A 25621-nucleotide genomic window follows, 5' to 3' on the forward strand; every position below is an offset into this window, starting at 1 on the left:
AGTAGAGAAGAATGTTTAAAAAAACCCAGCTATTATTTCTGCATTCCATATGTTCAATGAGGTAGAAGAAAGCACAACCAAGATGAGAACAAAATAGATTTTTAAAAAAGATCCACATTGATTGAAATTCTAGAGACAAAATATAGTATATGAAATGTCAAATGCACTGGATAATTTTAACAGCAGATTAGCTACTGCAGAAGAAAAACAATAGTGAACCTTAATACACACAAATAAAAAGTATTCAAAATGAAAAGTAGAGAGAAAAATAGGAGAAATAAATGAATGGAGCAACAGTGAATTGTGAGCCAAAGTCATTCAACCTACTGTCCATATTTTGTGAGTCACACAAGGTGGGAAGTAGAAGAAAATTATCTAAAAACGAACAGTTGAAAATTTTACAAATTTGATGAAATCTACGAACCTACATACCCAAGAAGCTCAACAAATCCCATGAATAAGAACGATGAAGAAAATGGCACCAAGGTATTTCATAATCTAATAATTGAAATTCATAGAAAAGAGAAAATCTTAAATGCAACCAAAGAAAATAACTGCACTTTAAGTATAGGAGAACAAATATGACAATGGTAGGATATATCTCACGGAAACAATGCAACACAAAAAACAATGGGGCAACATTCTTAATGTGCTGAAAGAAAAAAATGAGTTAACTTAGAATTTTATATATGAAAAAAGCAATATAAAAGTTCATCCACTCATACCAAAGTATAAAATACATCACTAGCAGATATACACTATCAAAACTGTTAAAGGAAATCATCACACAGAAGAAAAATAATACCAAATTGAAATTTTATCATGCATAATGGAAAGGAGAGTACTGGAAATAGTAAATACGTGGGGACAAATGAAAGATCTTTAAATTTAAAAAAAACATTTTAAGCAATAACTGTCTAATTTTTACAAAAACAACTTATTTGGGATTTAGTAGCATTTGTAAAAGCAAAATGTGTAGCAATAATAGCACAAAGGCCAGTAGAGGAGAAATAAAAGGATAATTTAGTGGATACATAGAAAACTTGAAATCTATTACTTGAGGGTCACTTTAACAAAATATTAGTAGAAGAGCAAATTAAGCTCAAAACAAGGATAAAGAGGAAATGATAATGCTAAGAGCATAAATAATTTATATAGAAAATAGAAAAGCAATGAACAAAGGCAATGAAACCAAATGTTACATCTTAGAGAAAAAGAAAAAAGGCGAGAGGACGCAAATTGCCAATATCATAATGAGGGAGAATGTATCACAATAGACTGTACAGACATTAAACAGTATACCCACAAAGTTAACCTATATGACTATACATTCCATAACTTAAAGGAAATGTATCAATTTCTTAAAAGTTGGAAATTACTAAAATCAATTGTAAAAGAAAAACAGTAACTTAATATTTTATATTTAATAAGATAAATTGAATTTTTAATTAAAATCTTCCTTTAAAGAAATCTTCAGACCCAAGTTGCTTTACTCATTAATGCTACAAAGCATTTAAGAAAGACGTAATATCAAATCTACACAAAAGTTTTTTAGGAAATAGAAGTGGAGATAATACTTTGCAACTCATTTGAGCACTTACTATGTCCAAGGCATTGTTTTGGAAGCTGGTTAATAAAAAAGATGAAAATTTGCTTCCTGTAATACAGAAGCTTATAGTATGTGAGACAAAGAGAAGGAACTCTCTCCCTCTGCCATACTCTTAGGTCTGCCTGATTGGTTAAGGCAGAGCAAAGCAGATTATCGTGCATTGTATAGACAGTTGAGGATAAAACTTTCTCTGTAACATCAGCAGAGGTGAACTTGACCCACTGGTTTCCCTTTGTCTATCACTGATACACAAAAATTGACATATTGACCTGGGAGTGGAATACCAAAGTTTGTTTGATCCAAGAGTCCCCAACCTCTACAACAACTCTTTCCTTCTTCCAACGGAAGTCCCGCTTGCTCTGTGTTGTTAAGAGTAATTTAATATTTCATCTAATGTTTTTATTTGCCTTATTTGCTAAGTATTAAGCAAAAGATGGCAGTTGTTTTGTTTACTAAATAATTAGTGCCATAAATTGTACTTCACCACAACCATATATCCACATGGTCAGGGGGGTTGATTTTAATCCAACTTTCTATTCCACTACTGCTCAGCTCATAATGTGTGAAACAAAATAGCCATTTTAACTACTATAGATTATCACTAGAGTAAAAGGGCACAGTAGTAATCCTTCACATATATCATTCATCCAGCAAATTCAAGAAAATAAGTGTCACAAAATCTACAAGGTAAGGTCCAAATGATAGTCATGAGTGAACCTCTTAGGCCTTTCCAGAAAATTCTGGTCTTCTACCAGATTAGAAAAAACAAACTAATGAAAAACAACAAAACCTGGCAAATTAGGGGTGAGAGGGAATTGCTAAAGGGAAGCCCAATGACAGCATGACAAACGATGACAGACAAGGAGAGTAAAAGAGAAACTATAAAAAGGATATGCAGGAGTTTAATGTGTTTTAATGAAGAGACAGACACCGTATCACAATTATTAGAACACCATTTATTAAATTATGTTTATAATGATGACCCAGTCTTATAAAAAAAGACTTTATTTCTCTACTCCCTGTTTAAAAACTCAAGAGAGTGAATATGGTAGCTCAGAAATATTTTCATCTAAGATGAAAACTTATGAAAAGTAAAGTTTTATTGCTCAAAAGAGTATACACTTTAGCTTTCCAGAATGACTGATTTCCCAAAATATCTTAGAAGTGGAAGTATAGTGGCAACTGGAGAATCTTCATATGTCTTCATACCAAATTATGCAGAACAACTAGGGACTATACAATTAAACATTAAGCATTTATTTTTATGGCCAAGAAAATTAAAATGCCAAGAAAAAAATGCCTAGAAATATATTATTGCTATTGTCTTTTATTTTCTTCAAAACATTTCCAATATTTAATTTATTCAAAAGTGTAGTTATTTGTATTTTCATATATAAAAGCTTCTGAGAAAGAAAACCGGTTGTGTGTGTGTGTGTCTGTGTGTGTGTGTGTGTGTGTGTGTTTTAGATTTTAAACCAGTAATATCAACCCAAAAGTACTGCTCTTCAGTAATAAATATAGCTTTAATTTTAAAATATAGCTTTAATTTGACTTAAAGTTCCTTAAAGTTTAGTTTGATCTAAATTTTAAAAATGCAGTGCTAGACTTCCAATTCTGACCAAGATGAAGTAAGCCCACTATAACCTTCTCTCCTGATTATTACAGCTACAATCACTGGACAAAATTTTAAAAGAAACTCCCTCAGAACTCCTAAAAGTAAACAAAAGCAGGCAGATTGAGGATGGCAGTCAGAATTTGAAGTGACCATATATGGGTGAGTTTCCCAGTCTTCCCCCATTTCTCTTAAGTCTTTGACCCAAGGCTGGATCCATCTCATGAAACTATGGAGTGGTACATTGCAGGCTAAAACTGCAATAACAGCTGGCAGTCCCAATAGTGTGAAAGTAAATCCTGAGTCAGTTTCAGTCTCTGTCTCTCACTTCCACTTTTCTGTCAATGGTGGCTCCAGTTGCAGAGCTATGCTGCAGTGACAATAGAACAACTAAAATAAACTCTAACGGAAACCCTATATTTCTGTCTAGAGGACCAGGAGAAGTGGCCCTTGCAGGCTGTACAGTGAGCGGAGAATCATGGAGAGGAAAGAGTTGAGGAAGGGGATCCTTTAATACTGGGCATCAACCTGTAGAAAGCTTAAGCTCATCCTTGAGTTGCTCATGAGTGGGACAGATTCAAAATAGATAGCAAAGGCTTTGGAAATAGAATTGACATTGAAACCACCACCCAAATGGTACTAGTGTGAGGACAGACCTAAAATAACACAGCAAAGGATTTCAAAACTGAAAAGACTTGCTGACAGAAGTTAAAAAATATATATATTTGCAGTTGAATCTGACATAGTTGATTGCCTGTTAACTGTATTTTGCCAAAACAACATTCTCAAGAGGTTGCCAACAAATAATATTCAAAATACCCAAAATAGAGTTTAAACTTACTCAACAGGAGTTGACAACACCTATAATGACCCAGATGTTGGCATTGTATCAAAAGGTGTTAAAACAGCTACTATAACTATGCTCCCTTAGATGAAAATAAACATCTTGAAAAAGAGTAAGCTGTGAGAAGTTCTCAGCAGAGTAATAGAGCCTACAAAATAATACTAAATGGAAATTATAGAGTTGAAAATTCATTATCTGAAATTTTTTAAAGGCACCATCTGTGCTCAGTAGCAGAATGGTGAAGACAGTGGAAACAGTCAGTGAACACTAAGATAAATCAACACAAATTATTTAATCTGATGAACAGAGAGGAAAAAAATATGTAGAAATGTGAACAGAACCTCATGTCCTATGGGATGATATAAAAATAGTATTCATGTCACTGAAATCCCAGAAGGACAGGAGAGAGATTGGCATAGAAAAAAATATTTGAAGAAATAATGGCTGAAAACTTCCCAAATTTTACAAAAGATGAAAATTTACAGATTCAAGATCAAGGAGCTTGGAATAATATAAAATCAAATAAAATTATGCCTAGGCACTTAGTAATCCAACTGCTGAAAGCCAGAGGTAACAAAAAATGTTGAAAATAGCCATAGAAAAACAGCATATACATAGGAAAACAAGGATATGAATGACTGAATTTTTCTCATGAGAAATCATGGAGATGTAAAACAGTGGAAAAACATCTTTAAATGAAAAAAAAAAAAGTCAACCCAGATTCCTATAGTTCATGAAAATATGTATCAGAAATGATGACATAAAGACATTCTCAGATTTAAAAATCCTAAGAAAAATTTTCACAAACAGATCTATTCTTAAAAATGTTAAAGTAAGTTATTCAGGCTGAATGGAAATGATAGCAGGAGAAAATTTGAGTTTCAGGAGCAAAAATAGGATCAAACTAAATGGTAAATTCTGGGTAAATATTGTTCTATTTTTGTCTTCTTAAGTTCCTTAAAATATGTATGACAGTTGAAAGTAAAAACGATAACATTGTGTATCAGGGTTTCTAATACATAGAGATGTACTTTGTATGATGACTAAAACACAAAGAGGGGAGGGAAAAGGGACCTAGATAGTTGTCATTGAGGTTGTAAAATATTAACTGTGTAAAAAGAAAAAATGGATATATACATTGTAATCCTTAAAACAATCACTTAATATATGCAAAAAAATTAGCAAAAAAGAAAAAAAATTAAAACAGAATACCAAAAAGTATTCAGATAGTCCAAAAGAAGTGGAAAAAAGAGATCAATATCAGAGGGACAAACAGAAAACAACAAATAAAACGGTATACCTATATCCTACCTTATCAGTAATTACATTAAATGTAGCGGTATAAAGAACCTAATTAAAAGACATTGTCATATTGGATTAAATAACCAAACTATATGTTTTATAAAAGAAATACATTTTATATATAAAGACATAGGGTAAAATACAATATAGAAAGTGATATACTATGGTACAGCAATCAAAACAAAGCTGGAGTATATATATTGGTGTCTGGCAAAGTAGAATGCAGAGCAAAAACTAGTACCAGGAATAAAGAGAGGCATTACATAACTAAAGAATAAAGAGTCAATTTGCCAAAAAGATGTAACAATACTACATGTATATGTGCCTAACAACAGATCTTCAAAATACATAAAGCAAAAAGTTGGCTAGGCCTGGTGGCTAACACCAGTAATCCTAGCACTTTGGGAGGCCAAGGAGGGCAGATCACTTGAGGCCAGGAGTTCAAGACCAGCCTGGCCAACATGGTGAAACACCGTCTCTACTAAAAATACAAAAATTAGCTAGGTGTGTTGATGTATGCCTATAATCCCAGCTACTCAGGAGGCATGAGAATTGCTTGAACCCAGGAAATGGAAGTTGCAGAGAGCCAAGTTTGTGCCACTGCACTCCAGCCTGCGTGATGGAGTGAGACTATGTTTCAAACAAACAAACAAACAAACAAACAAACAAACAAACACCTAAAGCAAAAACTTCCAGAACTGAAAATAAAAATAGACAAATCCATAGTTATAGATGGAGATTACACCATTTCTCTTTTAGTAATTGATAGAAAAAGTTGTGAAGAAGTCAGTAAGGATGTAGAAAACCTGAAAAATACTATCAAACAACATGACCTAATTGACATTTTTAGAAATGACCACCCAACAGCAGAATATACATTCCTTTCAAGTGTTCATGGAACAGTCACCAAGAGAAATCATTTTCTGAGACATAAAACACAATTAAAAAAAATTTAAAGAATTGACATGATAAAAAGTATGTTCTCTAATCATAATGAAATTACACTAAAAATTAATAATAGAAAGACATCTGGAAATGCCCTAAATATTTTAATTAAACAATAAACAAGAGAAATTGGAAAATGTTTTGAACTGAATGATAATTAAAATATACTTTATCAGAATTTTTAGAATGTAACCAAAGCAATACTTAGAAGTAAATTTAACATTAATTGCTTGTATTTAGAAAAGAAGAAAGGTCTCAGATAAACAGTATAAGCTTCCATCTCAAGGAACTAGGAAAAGAAACGTAAATTAAATCCAAACAAAGCCAAATGAAGAGGCTAGTAAATATAAGATCAGATCAACTTCACTGATCATCAGAGAAATACAAATAAAACTGCAGTGAGATACCATTTCACGCCAGTCAAAATGGCTATTTTTAAAAATTCAAAAAATAACAGATATTGGTGAGAATGTGGAGAAGATGAGACAATTACATGCTATTGGTAGGAATGTAAGTAAATTAGTTCAACCTCTGATATAGTTTGGCTGTGTCCCCTTGAAAATCTCATCTTGAATTACAGTTCCCATAATCCCCATGTGTTGTGGGAGGGACCCTGTGGGAGGTAACTGAATCATGGGGTGGTATCCCCCATGCTATTTTCATGATAGTGAGCAAACTATCACAAGATCTGATGGCCTTCTAAGGAACTTCCCTCTTCACTTGGTTCTCATTCTTTTATTTCTTGCCATTATGTGAAGAAGGACATGTTTGCTTCCCCTTCTGTCATGACTGTAAGTTTTGAGGCCTCCCCAGTCATGTGGAATTATGAGTCACTTAAAACTCTTTCATTAATAAATTACCCAGTCTCAAGCAATTCTTTATAGCAGCATGAGAACAGACTAATACAGTAAATTGGTACTGCAAGTGGGGCACTGCTATAAGGATACCCAAAAATGTGGAAGCAACTTTGAAACTGAGTAACAAGCAGAGGTTGGAACAGTTTGCATGGCTCGAAGAAGATGGGAAAATGTGAGAAAATTTGTAACTTCCTAGAGACTTGGAGGGCTCAGAAGACAGAAAGATGTAGGGAAGTTTGGAACTTCCTAGAGACTTGTCAAATGGCTTTGACCAAAATGCTGATAGTGATACGGACAATGAAGTCCAGGCTGAGGTGGTCTCAGATGAAGATGAGAAACTTGTTGGAAACTGGGGTAAAGGTAGCTCTTGCTATACAAAAAGACTGGTGGTATTTTACCCCTTACCTAAAGATCTGTGAAACTTTGAACTTGAGAGATGATTTAGGGTATCTGCTGCAAGACATTTCTAAGTGACAAAGCATTTAAGAGGAAGCAGAGCATAAAAGTTTGGAAAACGTACAGCCTGATGATGCAGTGAAGAAAATTACATTTTCTGGTGAGAAATTCAAGCCAGCTGCAGAAATTTGCATAAGTAACGAGGAGCCAAATGCTAATCACCAAGACAATGGAGAAAACGTCTCCAGGGCATTTCAGAGGTCTTCACGGCAGCCCGCCCATCAGAGGTGCAGGGACCTACAAAGAAAAAATGGTTTCATGGGTCAGGCCCTGGGCCTTGCTACTTTGTGCAGTCGGGACTTGGTGCCCTGCATTCCAGCCATGGCTAAAAAGAGCCAACATACAGCTCAGGCCATTGCTTCAGGGGGTGCAAAGCCACCTAAACCTTGGTGACTTACACATGTTGTTGGTCCTGCAGGTGCACATAAGTCAAGAATTGAGGTTTGGGAACCTCCACCTAGATTTCAGAGGATGTATGAAAATACCTGGATGTCCCTGCAGACATTTGCTTCATGGGTGGAGCCCTCATGGAGAACCTCTGCTAAGGCAATGTGGAAGGGACATGTGGGGTTGGAGCCCCTGCACAGAGAGTAGAGCTGCGGGAAGAGGACCACTGTCCTCGACACAAGAATGGCCGATCAACCAACACCTTGCACCATGAGCCTGGAAAAGACATGTACATTTAACACCAGTCTGTGAAATCAGCTGGGATGGGGGCTGTATCCTGCAAAGCCACAAGATTGGAGCTGCCCAAGCCCCTTGAAGCCCATCCCTTGCATCAGCATAAACTGAATTTGGGACATGGAGTCAAAGGAGATCATTTTGGAACTTTAAGTTTTAATGACTACCCTGTTGGATTTTGAACTTGCATGGGGCCTATAGCCCATTTATTCTGGCCAATTTCTCCCATTTAGAATGGTGTATTTACCCAATGCCTGTACTCCCACTGTATCTAGGAAGTAACTAACTTGCTTTTGATGTTACAGGCTCATAGGTGGAAGTGACTTGCCTTGTCTCAGATGAGACTTTTGACTTGGACTTTTGGGTTAATGCTGGAATGAGTTAAGACTTTGGGGGATTTTTGGAAGAGTATGATTGTGTTTTGAAATGTGAGGACATGAGATTTGGGAGGGGCCAGAGATGGAATGATATGGTTTGGCTGTGTCCCCACCAAAATCTCAACTTGAAATATACCTCCCAGAATTCCCACATGTTGTGGAAGGGACCAATGGGAGACAATTGACTCATGGGAGTAGTTTATCCCATGCTATTCTTATGATAATGAGTAAGTTCTCATGAGATGTTATGGTTTTATAAGGGGCTTCCACTTTTCTTGGCTATCATTATTCTCTTTCCTGCCACCATGTGAAAATGAACATGTTTACTTTCCCTTCTGCCATGATTGTAAGTTTCCTGAAGCCTCCCCAGCCATGCAGAACTGTTAGTCAATTAAACCTCTTTCCTCTTTAAGTTACCCAGTCTTGGAAAGTTCTTTATAGCAGTATGAGAATGGACTAATACAACCCCTGTGAAAAGCAGTATGGAGATTTCTCAAAGAACTAAAACTAGAACTATTATTTGACCCAGTAGTATCACCACTGGGTATCTACCCAAAGGAAAAAAAAAATTGTCTTATCTAAAAGATACCTTGACTCATATATATATTTCAGCTCTATTCATAATAACAAAGACATGGAATCAATCTAAGTGTCTATCAACAGTGGATTAGACAACGAAAATGTGGTACATATACAACATGAAATACTCCATAGCCATAAATAAGAATGAAATCATATTCTTTGCAACAACATGGATGCAGCTGGAGGCCATTATCCCAAGTGAATTAATACAAAAACAGAAAGTCAAATAACACATGTTTTCATTTATAAGTGGAAGCTAAACAATAGGTACATGTGGACATAAAGATGGAAACAATAGACACTGACTACTCCAAAAGTGGGGAGGGAGGGAGGCAGTCAAGATTTGGAAAACTACCTATTGGGTACTATGTTCACTATTTGGGTGACGGGTTCACTAGAAGTGCAAACCCCAGCATCATCCAATATACCCAAGTAAGAAACCTTATTGCATTGGGAGTTATACCTGATGTAAATGACGAGTTGATGGGTGCTGACGAGTTGATGGGTGCAGCACAGCAACATGGCACAAGTATACATATGTAACAAACCTGCACATTATGCACATGTACCCTAGAACTTAAAGTATAATAATAATAAAAAATAAAAAAAGAAACCATATATACATCCTGAATCTAAAAGTAAAAAATAAAAAAAATAAAAATAAAGGTTGAGATTGAATTTAGTGGTCACTGAAATTTAAGAATTAAGAAAAAAAATTGTATAAGCACTTAAAAAGGTGAGAAAAGTCACCTGTAGAGAGGGAAAACAGATGCCAATTTGTTAATAAAATGACACAAGGCAGAAAACAAGGGTTGCAGAGTGTTGTAGGAAAATAAATATGTCCGGTAAATAGAATGGTGGACAAAATCAAACCAAATAACCTCTCAGTGATGTGGAATCTGTGGCATCAAAAGACTAACAATGAGCACTGGGTCCACTATATCTCCTGTGATAAATATTGTGTCCCTTGTACATTGTATCTGGCACATTGAAGGCACTCAATATTACTTGTTGAACAAAAAATAGAGAGTAGAAATCAGTGAAAATGAAGACAGAAAAACAATAGACAAAACTAATGAAACTAAAAGCTAGTTCTTTTAAATGATCAATAACAGTGATCTTTTAAAAGATCAGTAAATAAATGCTAAATAAAGAAGAACAATTTACCAATACCAAGAAGAAAAAAGGTACATCACCCCAGACCTTACAGACAGTAAAACAATAATAATAAACAATGAACTATTAATAAACAAATTTATACCTTTGAATTCAACAACTTACATGAAATGGAGCAATTCCTTGAAAGACACAAAGTATCAAAACTCACTCAATAATAAATAGATTATCTGAATAATATTGAAATGTAATTTGTACTTCAAAACATTCCCACAAAGAAAACTCCATGTTCAGATGGTTTCGCTGGTGATTTCTAAGAAAGATTTAAATAAAATTATTAGCAATTCCATGTGATTTCTTCTAGAATACATAAATGAAGGAAATACTTCCTAACTTATTACCCTGGTACTAAAACCAAGTACAGTGCAAGAAAAGAAAACCACATACAAATATCCCTCACAAAAATAGACTAAAACATTCTTAACCAAATATTTAAAAATTTAATCAAATTACATATAAACAGAATAATACATCACTACCAACTGAGGTTTCCTCCAGGAAGAGAAGGCTGGTTTAACATTTGAAAATCAATCAGCATAATTTACCATTTCAAAAGATTAAGGAATAAAAACTATACAATCATTTCAATAGATGCAAGAAAAAGCATTTAACAAAATTCAATATCCATTAGTGGTAACAATAATAATAGTAATAATAAAAACTCAGTTTAATAAACATAAAAGGGAACTTCTTTAGCCTGGTGAGAGGCATGTATGAAAAACCTGTAGTGAACATCATACTTAATGGTGAAAGATTTAACGCTTTCCCTCCAAACTTGAGAATAAGGCAAGAATGTCTACTCTCATAGCTCTTATTAAAACATCATGCTTTATGTCCTAGCCAGTCCATTTAGGCCAAAATAGAAAATGAAAGGAATGCATGTCAGAAAACAAGAAATAAACTTGTCCCTGTTTGTGGACATGATTGTGTAGAAAATACCAAACAATCAACTGAATCCCCTGGAAGTAGTAAGTTAGTTTAGCAAAGTTGCAGAATACAACTTCAATATACCAAAATCAATTGCAGGTTAATAAACTAGCACTGAACAATTGGAAATGTTTTAAAAAAATACAATTTACAGTAATACCCCCCCCAAAAAAAACCCCAGAAAATATATAGGTGTTTATTTAACAGAGTATGTGCTGGATCTGTTTTCTGAAAACTATAAATCTCTAGTAAAAGAAATCAAACAAGATATAAATAATTAGCAAACGATAAGCCACAGGTGGAGAAACATTGGAAATCATATTTCTGATGAAGGGTTTGTATCCAAAATATATAATGAACCCTCAATACTCAATAATAAGTAAACAAACAACACAATTAAAACTTATGGGAAATATTTGAGTAAAACACTTCCACAAAGAAGTGGTGTATAAGTATACAAAAAGATGTTCAACAACGTTTGTTACTAGAGAAATGCAAATTAAAACCACAACAATAATATTCAATTACACACCTAGGTAATGGCTAATTTTTTAAAAAATGACTGTAATAAATGTTGATGAGGAAGTGAAAGAAATGAATCTTTCACTGAATGTTTTTCAGTGCATTTGAGAATGCAAATTTGTACAGCCAATTTTGAAAACAGGTTAACAACTTATGAAGTTAAACATACACTTACCATACCACCCAGAAATTTCATTCCTAGGTATTTACTCAAGAGAAATGAAAACTTACCTGCACACAGAAACCTGTGTACAAATGTTCTTAACAGCTTTATTCATAACAGCCAAGAACTCAAAACATTCAGTGTCCTTCAGTGGATGAATTAACTGTGGTACGTTAATACAATGAAGTACGACTTTAAAAGAAAAAGGGACAAACTACTGATGACACACAGCAACACGTATTTATCTCAAATGCTCTATGCTAAGTAAAAGAAGCTGGCTAAAAAGTCTACATGTTGATTCCATTTATATGGTAGTCTACAGAAGTCAAAATTATAGAAACAGTGGTTGCCAGGAGCTGGGGTAGCTGGAGGGCTTGCTAATGAAGCAGCATAGGGAAACTTTTGGGAGTGAAAAAACTATTGTGTGTCTTGATTTTGGTGATGGTTTGATGACTATATACATTTCTCTTAACTCATAAAACTGTACACGAAAAACAGTGAATTTTACTGTATGTAAGTTTAGAAGTGAATAATAACAATAGATAAAAAGTACAATATTAATATAGACATGTTGACCAAAATAAGATATTCAATGTGTTATGTTTAACTTGGCTCAACACTTTGTAAACAAAAACATCAATGGCTTATCCAAAATGCACATTTTTAATATTGGAAAGAATGTGTTATATTTGAATTGATGATGATTTATGGACTTGTCCCATTTTATTTATTTGCTTATTTATTTAGAGACAGGATTTTGTTCTGTCACCCAGGCTGGAGTGCAGTGGTGCAATCATAACTCACTGTAACCTCAAACTCCTGGGTTCAAGGGACCCTACCACCTGAACCTCCTGAATAGCTAGGTCTACTGGTCTACTGGCACATGCCACCATGCCACATTAATTAAAATTAAAAAAATAAAAATTGTAGAGGTGGGGGTCTCACCATGCTGCCCAGGCTGGTTTCAAACTCCTGGTCTCAAAAAATCCTCCTGCCTCAGCCTCCAAATGTGTCATCCCATTTAGAATATCTTGTTTTCCAGTAATGAATACTTATAAGTAAATTTTTTAGTACTTTTCAAATGTTTTAATTAGCGGGGGCATTAGTAAGGCATTGAGCTGCTTTTAAGTATGGCATCGAATCTGTAAGAACAGTGTTACATCATATAGGAATTTATCTCAAATGTTTCCATGTGAAAATATAGCCTTAGCTATCTGAAATACCTAAGGAAGCAGTCATTCTTAGAAGCTGTATGTTTCAGGTACTTCCAAAGCAACAAATCTAAAAAATTATACTCATTGTTCAGCTTGTTGGAATAGAACATACTAAGCATGATTTAATATTTTCTCAATGTCTTAGAATCTTCATCAAAATACTGAATCTTAAACCTGAGTAGAACCTGAAAAATTCCATATCTAAATATGATATATAAACTTAAGAGCCTAGTTATACTAAAAATATAGGTATATTACAACTATAACATGCTTTACAACTTAAGACAAATGAGTTCATATATCATAACTTATTTGTAGCAACCAGAGTGATAGACAAGATGACTTGTACAATCCAGCATTTTACAGACTTAGTAATGGGTATTCATGGAAATTAAATGATTTACCAAATTGTCAGCAATGAAGCTGAGCATAAAACCGAGGTTGTCTTATTCCTATGGGTGGGCATGTGCTGAATGGGTAGCACAATATAGAATATTGGGGGTAAAACTAAATGAATTGTTACTTCAACACTCAATCCCTTAATTCAGCCACCATCCCCACCACAACCCAACAGACTTCAATTTCCAGGGAACCAATGCTTTGTCATTTTATCTTCCACATAAATAAAAACCCAACTTTAAAAGATATTGTTTTTAAAACTCTGTTTATTTTTATTATTTTGTTGCAAATGATTAAGAAACTTGGCTGTGCAGTCATTCAATATCTTGCCACTTCAGAGGCCAAGATAACTAGGGTGGATGAAGGTAATGATAAATTATCTTGCTCAAATGGGGTTATCTAGTTGTTGTAAAGAATTAACTTCCTATAATATAGTAGATCTTTTGAGCAAAGTGGCCTTGGGGCTGTTGTTTATGAATTTAAAGGGAAAACTAAAAGGTCCCTGCATCTGCATTGTCTATTGTCAGAGTTGCAGTATCCGGAAATCTGTTTAGTACTCAGTCATCTTTATTTGGCTATTGGTATCAATGGGGAAGGACCTGGTGTGTTTTGTAGGTTGATATCACACTTAGATAAATGTGAGAGTTGCAGCCAGCTAATGGGAAAATATGGGGCAGATTTTATCATACTTCGTGATCACTTACATCTTGTACTTTAGGCTTTTTGCAGTAGGTACAGCCTTGCAGAGGAGGATCAGAGTTCTGATTGTACATTAATGATTTGAAGTTCACCATTGTCCTCAGAACCCATTTCAAAGTACCTTGCTTCTAAATCCATACCAGCTTCTAAATACCAGAAATATTTCCGGTATTTGACCTCTATCTTCTGACTCTTCTCTTGACTGCGGCTGAATCATTTAGGAAAAGAAACCCCAAACTGCTCTGAAATCTGGCAGCCATGATAGTGAAAAAAAAAAAAAATGCTTTAATGGATATTGTTCCTGCTCACTTGTCCACGCATCCTTGAAAATTTCGTTCAGTTTAGACTTACACATTAGTGCACTGAATGAGATCCCCTTCAGAAAGTCAGTAGAAGTCTTTGCTTCTGATGTTTCAGAGAGAAACTTTACTCTCATCTTTCCTGGTGCTTGCCTACATCTGATTTTCTCTCATCAGATCTCTTAACATTAGATAGGAGATAGATGAGATAGATGCTTGTGTGGGCAAGAAAGAAAGTCAGGTGTACCGACTGCACTGGATGACTGGGTGACTGCTTACTTTCCTTATTAGAGAGCTTTATTGTTCAAAGCATTCAGAGAAAGATGTTATTTCCATGTCAATGTACTTGATTATTTCCATACACAGTATGCTAGAAAAATTCCTGTCTGGTTTGGCTTGAAGAGCTTTGTTGTTGCTCTTTTTTTCTTTTTTCTTTTCTTTTCTTTTCTTTCTTTTTTCTTTTCTTCTTTTCTTTTCTTCTTCTCCCTTTCCTTCCTTCCTTCCTTCCTTCCTTCCTTCCTTCCTTCCTTCCTTCCTTCCTTCCTTCCTTCCTTCCTTCCTTTCTTTTCTTTTCTTTTCTTTCCTCTTTTTTTCTGTTTTGAGACAGTTTCTGTCACCCAGGCTGGAGTACAGTGGTGTGATTTCAGCTCACTGCAACCTCCACATCCGGGGTTCAAGCAATCCTCCTACCTCAGCCTCCCAAGTAGCTGGGACCACAGGCTCACACCACCATGCCCAACTAATGTGTTGCTGTTTTCTTAATTTTGAGGAGACACTTTTCTTGGAAAAGATGTGGTATTTTTTTCTGTCAATTTTTGGGATTAACAAGTTTAGTGTGACAGCTTTTAACAAGAACCCAAAATTGACTTAATCTAATCACAAGGATTCTTTATTAAACGCACTACTAGAATTTATCGTTTTTAAAGAAGAGTTTGACCTGACTTTTATTCTTTAAATTCACAGAGTTGTATACCCTTAGTATTAAACATTTTATCTATTGGCAGGAAAGATAAAACATTTTTCTAACTTATCTTGTCAAATTGTGATGATGTCAATTTAATTAAAAGGTACATAGTTTTAACATGGCTGTTTTTAGTAAAATGTACATAATTTAAAATTTTTATGTATATTCTATGTTTATTAAAATAATTATCTTGGTTAGTATTCCCTAAAGCACAGAAATGTTCACAGTCACTAAACCTTCTTTTTTATATTTAAGCTCTAAAGAGAGGTTTTGTTTTAATATATAAGAAGAATCCCTTTATCCAAGAGGAAAAACAAAAGCACCCTTTTGTTCCAGGGCAGAGCTTCTGGCTATAAGACATATGCCAGATGCCTTGCTTGACAAAGAACAGTGAGTGTCCCTGTTGATAATTGATCACGTATGGCTACCACCATCTCTGACTTTACTAGCCATAAATATTTATTTCAGTGAAATTACCTTCTTTTCCCCCATGTATTAACACTAACCAGATAAAGACTTTCCTCTTTTTTGTTTTGTGTTTTTTTTCTTTAAAGTTGGTACATTATCTGAATAAATTCAATAAGTGTTTGCACTATGCATATTTTTCATTGAGAAGCTGTCTCCCTTTAGCACACAAATTATTGCCCACTACTGGGGATTAATTCACTTGCAGAAGTCTTACAGCTTGGAAGCACTGAAATTGTATAAAAAAAATAGGAGTACAAATTCTACACATACCAAATTTTTATTCCAATTTTCAGAGTATCTTCTTTTATTTTTAGATGAATCTACGTTCTGTATTTACTGTAGAACAACAAAGGATTTTACAGCGTTATTATGAAAATGGAATGACAAATCAAAGTAAAAATTGCTTTCAGCTCATATTACAGTGTGCACAGGAGACTAAGCTGGACTTCAGTGTAGTCAGGGTAAGTATTGAGGTCTTACACTCAAATTTAAAGCTTCTTATTACAAGTGATATTTGCTTAATACGAGAAAAATACTCAGGGTATGAAGTCACTAATTTTATAAACAACTTCACTTCCCTGGTATAACAATACTGTTTTAAAAATAAATAGGACTAATCTTTCAGTTTGTATTTGTTTCTATAAATACCTTGAAAACACAAAAACCCTTGCAGTGTAAACATCTTTTTAAAATCTTAGCTTTTTAATCTAATACATACATTTAAGATTCATTGTTGATCTTATGCTCTTTAAACCCCAAATTAATGTAGATGTAATCCCCAAAAATGATATCAGTAAAACAGGCATTTATCAAGTGAATACTATAGGTGACGTATTTTTCATTGTATCTGAATTTTTCATCAGGCATTTGGTCTGCTTTATAAATACGTTCTCTTTCTAAGCAAAATGCGTGCATTTTGATGGGTAGGCAAGTAAGGGACAAGGAATCCTAAGGGAATAAATTTTTCTTTATCACAGTCATAGTTATTCAGTTGTAAAAATCAGAGCTGCTACATTCTTGAAAGGTAATGAGAAGGTGATTGAGAAAAGGCAAGAAATAAATCTAACAGAACTGGTCACAGATTTTATTGAATGCATAGGAACTTTTATGTCTGTTTGAAAATGTTACAAATCCTCTTGGTGTGAAATCTTAGTGATTGAAAGATTAGCAACTTTCTCCTACTTCACATTCATTAGGCTAATTTAGGAAAGAGAAAGGATGTCTGTTCTTTATTTTGCTTTCGATGTACCTTCAAAGAACCTAAAGATAAGTATAGCTTAATAATTATTCAGAATATGTGTTTCTTAAAGACTACAATATTTATTCGCCTTCAAATAGGGAATTATGCCACCAATTCTAGACAAAAATATCCAGGATATCTGTTTCTTTTTTTTCTTTTTTTTTTTTCTTTTTTGTTTTGAAATGGAGTTTTGCTCTTGTTGCCCAGGCTGGAGCGCAGTGGCGCGATCTCAGCTCTCTGCAGCCTCCACCTCCCGGGTTCAAGCGATTCTCCTGCCTCAGCCTCCCAAGTAGCTGGAATTACAGGTGCCCACCACCACGCCTGGCTAATTCTTTGTAGTTTTAGTAAAGACTGGGTTTCGCCATGTTGGACAGGTTGGTCTCGAACTCCTGACCTCAGATGAACTGCCCGCCTCGGCTTCCCAAAGTGCTGGGATCACAGGCGTGAGCCACCGCGCCCGGCCCAGGATATCTGTTTCTTATTTTCTGAGACCAGTCATCATACTCAGATTTGTTTAAGAACCAGAAATATCTCCTATTAACAGCTCTACATGGCTTATTTGAAATATCTTCACTAAGCCACAGAGCAAAATGTCTAACTGTATTAGAAAATATAATATAAAAATGTATTAGATTTTAAGATGATGAGATTGCAGTTAACAAGTGCTACTTTCTTTTTCCTGCAGTAATTTTCTCTGCTTTTTTTTTTTCTTTTATCTTGTCATTACCTTAAAGTGAAAACCCTTGCCAGGTAGCTGCATTGTGAAAATCTTTCATATTGTGAAATCTTTCATATTTCCAATGTGTTATTGCAATCTTCCCCTCATAACTTACTTTATTGTGATTGAGTATTGAGAGTGTTGAAATACAGAGATTTATATTTATGCTCAAAATGGTGTGAAAATCTAAAACAAACAATGGGAATGAAATATATAATTTCTTAGAATATAGATTATCAGTAAAATGTTAACATGTTACAAAGAAGTGTAAAAAATGGATTCATTCCCTCCATTCCAATGTAAATTTTACAGAAATTCAGTCTTCCTAATCTAAATCCCAACACAATTTTGATGGCTTTTCCAGTTAAAGGGCAAAAGGAATTTTTTTGTAGACTCATCACTCTATATCCCACCCCCTTCCCCGGATACTTTGCTAGGGTTACATGTTCTACTTGAAAGAGATCTTTATTATTATTAATGAAGTATTCATTGCATTTTTCTTTTAAAAAATCTTTAAGTCCCACTGTATTAAGAACTTGATCTCAATGTAAAGAAAACTTAAAAAGTTAAAACATCAAGCAAAAATAAATATACTGGGGTAAAAAAACAAGAAAACAAAGAAAGAGATATAAAAAAAGGGAAAGAAGTTTAGAGACAGTGAATTTCAAAGAGAGAACTGAAACATAAATTTATGGACACTAAAGATTAATGGCCGAATGACTTTTCTTTCTTTTTTTCCTGTGTAATATCACTTTATTCGTTCCTAAGCCCAAATTCTCATCATATCAATTTTGTTTGACACATCTTTTAAGATGTAACATAAATGAGAATCATTTACATCTTATAAGCTTTGGTATATTTTGATAATAATTGATAACAACTGAACAAATTTTAGTAAAATTTAATTCAGCTTTTGGGAAACCTCAGGCAATGTAATTTCATTATTTTCATTTTAAATGGAAATATTTCTTATATACCTTCCTATTTATATGCTTTCCTACTTTTTTCAATTGAGAATGTGGAAAATAATTGAACCCTTACTTTTTTACTCAGGGTTTTCACTATGGAAATCAATTATTATACTGTGCCATAAAATAATAATACTCACAACTTGGTAAGGTATATGGAGTTATTTTTTTCCTTAAAGGACACCAGACTGCTATTTAGTGATTTCTCCCATTGCTTCTGTTTTGTGTTCCTTCTCTTTTCCCTTTAGTGAGCAATGTTTAGTGAACAATTTTAGTTTTGGTACTCTCGGGGTGCCTGTCAACAGCAACCTCTATCACTAATATCCCTTCTATTTTGCAATTTCTAATTTGTTGTTGACAGTTGGTTTTAAGGTTAGGTGTTGTAGTGAAGTACATGGATCTCGTGACATCTATGTTGGTTGTGTTCTGGACAAGGGAGGTTGCTAGGTTGCTATATAGCTATTTCTTATGTATATGGATATTATTCTACTGCATTTTACTTTTTGATGGGTACATTATATAAATATTAAGCTACATAAGAAACTATATATAATATGCATATGCATGTATAAACTATACAACTTTATAAGTAAGCCATAAATTTGCAATGCACTAAAATCACTCTTAAACTTCCTGAGTTAAAGTAGACATTGAGTGAAGAGAACACAGTAGGTTATGTTGTGTGCGTGTGTTTTTCTTTTTTTAAGTGGCCCAGAGCTGTCCTCCAGATGTCATAGTTCTTGAATTCAAATTTTATAATTTTACTGTGCTTTCCCATTAAATTTTTTAATGTAATGCTTTTATATTTTTGTAAAGATTATGTACAAATACATTATGCTTCTCACAGATTATTTTTACTTAAAAAGCCATAATGTGGCAACTTATTTTGAATATTTGTAAAATTCAACTTTTAACATTTTAGTTTTAAATATTTCTCTAGTATATAATTTAAAACCTTTTAGTTTTTCTCCCGTCTCCTGTGACATTTATATTCGTACATCTTTCTGCTTTTCATTCTCACTCCTGCTGTTTCATGAAAGTCAGAGTGAGTTTAAAATTTCCACTGCCTCATGTGAAGTAAAGTGGAACACTACAGTTTGTGGAACATTTTCTTTATGGGAGAAACAATAATTATAAAAATAAAATGGCCAATAGAGATGACTATTTTCAGGAGTTTCTAACCACTACATGTAGGGTAGTGGAAGGTTTAATGTGCTTTCAGGCAAGGTAGAATTGACGGAATCTTTGCTCTCTCACTTGCGCCTAGAATATCCTTCCACAAGCTATTTATTATTTCTGAACCTCAGTTTCTTCATTTACACAATTAGAAAAATAACACCTACCAAAGGAGGTTTTTTATACATATGTATATATATAACACTCTATATAGACAGATCTATTATAGATCCTTTATTATAGAACCTTTATAGATTATTATATATTCTTTATACTTTAGATTTTTTATTTTATTTTTTTCTTTTACCTGTATGTACACCTTGGTTCCAAGGCAAATGAAAATCTATCTATCTATCTATCTATCTATCTATCTATCTATCTATCTATCATCTGTCTATCTATAGAGAGATCACATAATGGGGATTCAATACATATTAGCTTTTATTTACAGTATTACAGCAACACTAATGTATATAATTTTAAATTGTATAAGATGTACAGTAAACATTGAAAATTTGACAGTTTATGTGGTCTTCAAAAACACATCCATATAAAAGTTAAACAAATATACTCGGAACCATGTTTGTTCAAGGCTGGTTCATTTCATGTTTTCATTTATTCAGTTCTTTTAATTCTTTTTTAGGAAAATTTTTGGTGGAGACCGAGTCCCCCTATATTGCTCAGGCTGGTCTCAAGATGTTGGCCTCAAGAGATCCTCCTGCCTGGCTTCCCAAAGTGCTGGGGTTGCAGGCATGGGCCACTGGGCCTGGCCTGTTTAATTCTTAATAGATTAATGTGCTTTGGTGTTTATAATATGGTATGCATTTTGGAATCATTATAAAGTTTAGTAATCACATTATAGAATATATTTCTTATTGTATAATTTTAGATCCATGACTCAGAAAAATAATACTAAGATCATTATAATAAATTACTTACATTAAAATACGTATTTTATAATTAAATCCTAAACATCAACCACTAGTATTTTTATTAATAATCTTATTCTGTTTAGAAAATATCTATTTATTGTACAAAATTTGGTAAGTAGAGAAAAATGTAAAGAAGACAATAACTACCATAAATTAATGACAAACTGAAAACAAAATTTACAACTTGTAACAAAGAATTATTACTGTCTTTAGTAGAAAATTACTCTTACAAATCAATTTAAAAAGGTAAACACCTCAATATAAAAATAGGTAAAGGTAATGGATAGGGAATTCTATGAAAGTAATATTGTAACCATAGAAATTCATATCAAAGCAGCAATTATACACTTTTTATTTACTCCTGGACTAGTAAAGACTATAAAAAGATAATGCAAACTCTTGGTGAGGGTGTGAGGAAACCAGAACTCTTACATTGGAGGGCACTTTGAAAATATTAGAGCCTAGCAATTTTTCTTTTAGTATTACATTCTAATGGAGCAGCAGTACAAAGATGCATCTACGACGAGGTATATGGCAATATGATTTATAATAAAGAATATTTCAAAAACTACTATAAATATCTGATAGTATGAAATTGAGCAAGTTACAATATATTTATAAAATGGAAGTTGATGAGCCTAAAGATTGCAATTGTGTATTTGTTTAACAACACTATGAGCATTTCTTAATGCCATTAAATAGCCTACCTTTAGTATGTTCTTAATTTTTCAATATTATAAATAAATATATGATGAACATCATTGCATATAAACTTTATCTACATTTGTAGGTTATTTTTAGGATAAATTACCATAAATATATTTACTATGTCAAAGTGTATAAACATTTTTAAGTTTCTTGATACATATGAGTTGGATGTGTTATGAGAAGAGAAACAATAATACACTCTGTTCTCAAAGTTTGAAGGTATTTATTAAGTATGAGTCCCTGATCATCTTTGTCTTTATACTTTAGTTAGCTTTTCTGTTATTTTATCTTTTTCTTTTACTTTTATGCACACTTTGGTTCCAAGACAAATGAAAATATAATGTATCATGTAAAATTTGTTTTTTCTTGGTGTGTTTTAAATTTTTTTTTTTATAATACCATGTTTTATCCTTCCAGACGTGGGTTGGCAATAAGAGAAGAAAGATGAGTAGTAAGAACTCTGAATCTGGAACAGCAACAACAGGAACGTCTTTGTCAGCTCCAGACATTACAGTCAGAAATGTGGTTAATATTACTCGACCCTCAAGCCAGCAGTCTTCTTGGACATCTGCCAATAATGATGTCATTGTGACTGGTATATACAGTCCAGCCAGTTCATCAAGTAGGCAAGGAACAAACAAACATACAGACACACAAATTACAGAAGCACATAAAATCCCTATGCAGAAAACAGCCACTAAAAATGATACTGAGTTTCAGTTGCACATTCCTGTTCAAAGACAAGTAGCACACTGTAAAAATGCTTCCCTACTCCTAGGTGAAAAAACAATTATTTTGTCAAGACAGACAAGTGTGCTAAATGCTGGAAACTCAGTATTCAATCACACAAAGAAAAACTATGGAAACTCTTCAGTACAAGCTTCTGAAATGACAGTACCTCAAAAATCTTCTGTGTGCCACCGACCTTATAAAATTGAACCAGTTGGGATTCAAAGGTCATATAAGCCTGAACACACAGGTCCAGCATTACATAACTTATGTGGGCAAAAGCCAACTATTAGAGACCCTTACTGTAGAACACAAAACTTGGAAATCCGTGAAGTGTTTTCATTGGCAGTTAGCGATTACCCCCAGAGAATTCTGGGAGGAAATGCCCCACAGAAGCCTAGCTCAGCAGAAGGAAATTGTTTGTCCATTGCAATGGAGACTGGAGATGCTGAGGATGAATATGCCAGAGAGGAAGAGCTGGCATCGATGAGAGCACAGATACCAAGCTATTCGAGATTTTATGAAAGTGGCAGTTCCCTTCGAGCTGAGAACCAAAGTACAACCTTGCCTGGACCAGGAAGAAATATGCCGAATTCACAAATGGTGAATATTAGAGATATGTCAGACAGTGTACTGTATCAAAACAGAAACTACCATTTGACACCACGGACCTCATTACATACAGCATCTAGTACAATATACAGTAATACAAATCCGTTACGGAGTAATTTTTCTCCTCATTTTGCATCATCAAACCAATTGAGATTATCACAAAACCAAAACAATTACCAGGTAATGTGTAAATTTATTTTATAAAGGTTTTAAAAACTGTGTTTGTATCCAGTTAGATTTGGGACCTGGATCGCTTAACTCGTGTATTGAAGTAATGTGAGATTTTTGCTTCAAAGTGGTGGTTTGGGGTTAACTCCTTGAAGAATCTTGTGCTTTGTTTCTCATGTTTTTAAATGATGAGGTCTTTTTTTCAGGAATATAGTCATTTTTATAATATGACAGTTTTTTCCTGACATTTAAAATGATTTTGTTCAGGAAATAGGAGCTTAATGGGTAGTATGAAACTTCCCACTACTAAAATAGGGTTAAATTGGTCAGGCTCATGCTCTTGAAAATAGATTATTCCTATAATGGTTTTCAGTTGCATTTTGGGGAGCTGTCACTAGATGAGTGGTGGCTTCCCTGGTACATACCCAGGCAAGTCAATCATTTCTTTAGGTGCTGATGGCTGAGAAGTCAGAGGCTATGGTAACTCAGCCAACTGCTTTTTATAAATGTAAATGCTTTATTAAAACATTAAGTGAGACAGTAGTCAAATAGTCATTTAAAAAGTTTATAGGGAAAAGACATATTCAGAGTAAGAATTATTGCAATTTTAGACCTATGTGCAAAATAGTTGTTATTTATTTACTGTTTAATATATTCAATTGTTCAGGTATGCTTCAAATAATCACATTAACAGTGAGGTATAAACCTACTTCAGAACATCTCTTAACCTATAGATAATTCCCTCTGAAAAATCTGCTTTAGAGAATTTGAATAGCAGAGCTTGAATGGTTGCCATTTTTCCTTACTACTGGCTAGAACTTCTTCTCTTTTCTTTTCTTTTCCCTTTTTTTTTTTTTTTTTTTTTTTTTTTTTTTTTTTTTTTTTTTTTTTTTTTTTTAGACGGAGTCTCGCTCTGTTACCCAGGCTGGAGTGCAGTGACGTGATCTTGGCTCACTGCAACCTCTGCTCCCCGGTTCAAGCAATTCTCCTGCCTTAACCTCCCAAGTAGCTGGGACTACAGGCGTGTGCCACCACGCCCAGATAATTTTTGTATTTTTATTAGAGATGGGATTTCACCATGTTGACCAGACTGGTCTTGAACTCCTGACCTCAGGTGATCCGCCCCCCTCGGCCTCCCAAAGTGCTGGGATTACAGGTGTGAGCCACTGGGCCCAGCCTAGCACTTCCTATCTTTTCAACCACAATACTTAAGATTTGTCTGGATTTAAGATGCTTCCAGGCTGTTCTGAACCAGTTTAAGGAACCATCTTCTTTTAGCTCCCTCTATCTTACAGCTCTCTGATTGAAAATGAAAAGCAATAACACAGTATAGGAAGTATCTCTCTATCATCTGGTCATAACACAAGAACTCCATCATCATCAATAGTCATTCTTTATTGATAACTGACTCATTTTTATGTGCTTGTTCTTTAAAGAAGCATGCTTAGAGTAACATTGAATCATACCATTAATATCCTCTACACATCCCTCCTTCATCCACCTACTCTTTTGCACTTCTTTACTCCTTCAGTGTTGTTCTTAATAATAGTAATAACAATAACACTTACCATTTGTTGAGGGCTAACCATGTGCTGGGACCTTTGGTCACTTTATATAACTAAATTCATTTAATCTTCATGATGATCTGGACAGATAGGCATTTTATCCATATTTCAATTGCTTGCCTAGGATTACATAGCTAGTAAATGACAAAATCAGAATTCCAACTCAGAAATGTATTATTTATTGTATTTTCTACTTTACCATACAGCATAACTATTTCAAGTGTATCTGACTTACTGGGAGGTCTGAGAATGCAAGGTTTAATTTTAATTTTTTTTTAAATCCACCACTCCCTAAAGGATAATTTAACCTGTGATTTTACCTTTACATAGTCTCTACTTTTTTCTGACAGAGTTTTTGAAGAAACAGTTTTTTAAAATAAAATAACCTGCTTTTATTTTATTTATTGCAACAAAATTTAGCAACTGTTGTATGAATGGTAATCTTCTTAAAACAAAGGCAACCTGACATAACAATTTAGAGTATAAGCTTAGAGCATGGACAGACCTGGATTCAAATTCAAGCTCTGCCATTTTCTGCTTGTGAACAGATAAGAAGGTATAGTATAGCCAGTGGCTTATCCTCTTGTGTAACAGTTTCTTTATTTGTATAATGTGGTTACTAATTCCTACTTCACAGGAATCTGGTGACAGGAAACGAAAAAAAACAAAAAAATCTAGGCAAGGCTCTTTGTACCTTTCCTGGCACATA

General features: G+C 34.0%; 1 protein-coding gene across 5 annotated transcripts in view; it reads left to right on the plus strand.

The window, feature by feature from the left end:
* The window catches only part of HDX (highly divergent homeobox), a 188687-nt gene that overhangs the window by 14392 nt on the left and 148674 nt on the right, over positions 1-25621 (plus strand). For 2 of the 5 annotated variants that reach the window (XM_031660578.1, XM_031660580.1), the window contains 3 exons: positions 3275-3383; positions 16411-16557; positions 22256-23359. In XM_031660578.1, the coding sequence (XP_031516438.1) occupies positions 16411-16557; positions 22256-23359 (1251 nt within the window). In that variant the 5' untranslated portion in view covers positions 3275-3383. Of the gene's footprint in view, positions 1-3274; positions 3384-16410; positions 16558-20498; positions 21016-22255; positions 23360-25621 lie in introns of those variants that run through there. The other 3 variants (XM_031660577.1, XM_031660579.1, XM_031660581.1) reach the window with 2 other exon arrangements.

Source organism: Papio anubis, chromosome X (genome assembly GCF_008728515.1).
Source record: "Papio anubis isolate 15944 chromosome X, Panubis1.0, whole genome shotgun sequence".
Lineage (NCBI taxonomy): Eukaryota > Metazoa > Chordata > Mammalia > Primates > Cercopithecidae > Papio > Papio anubis.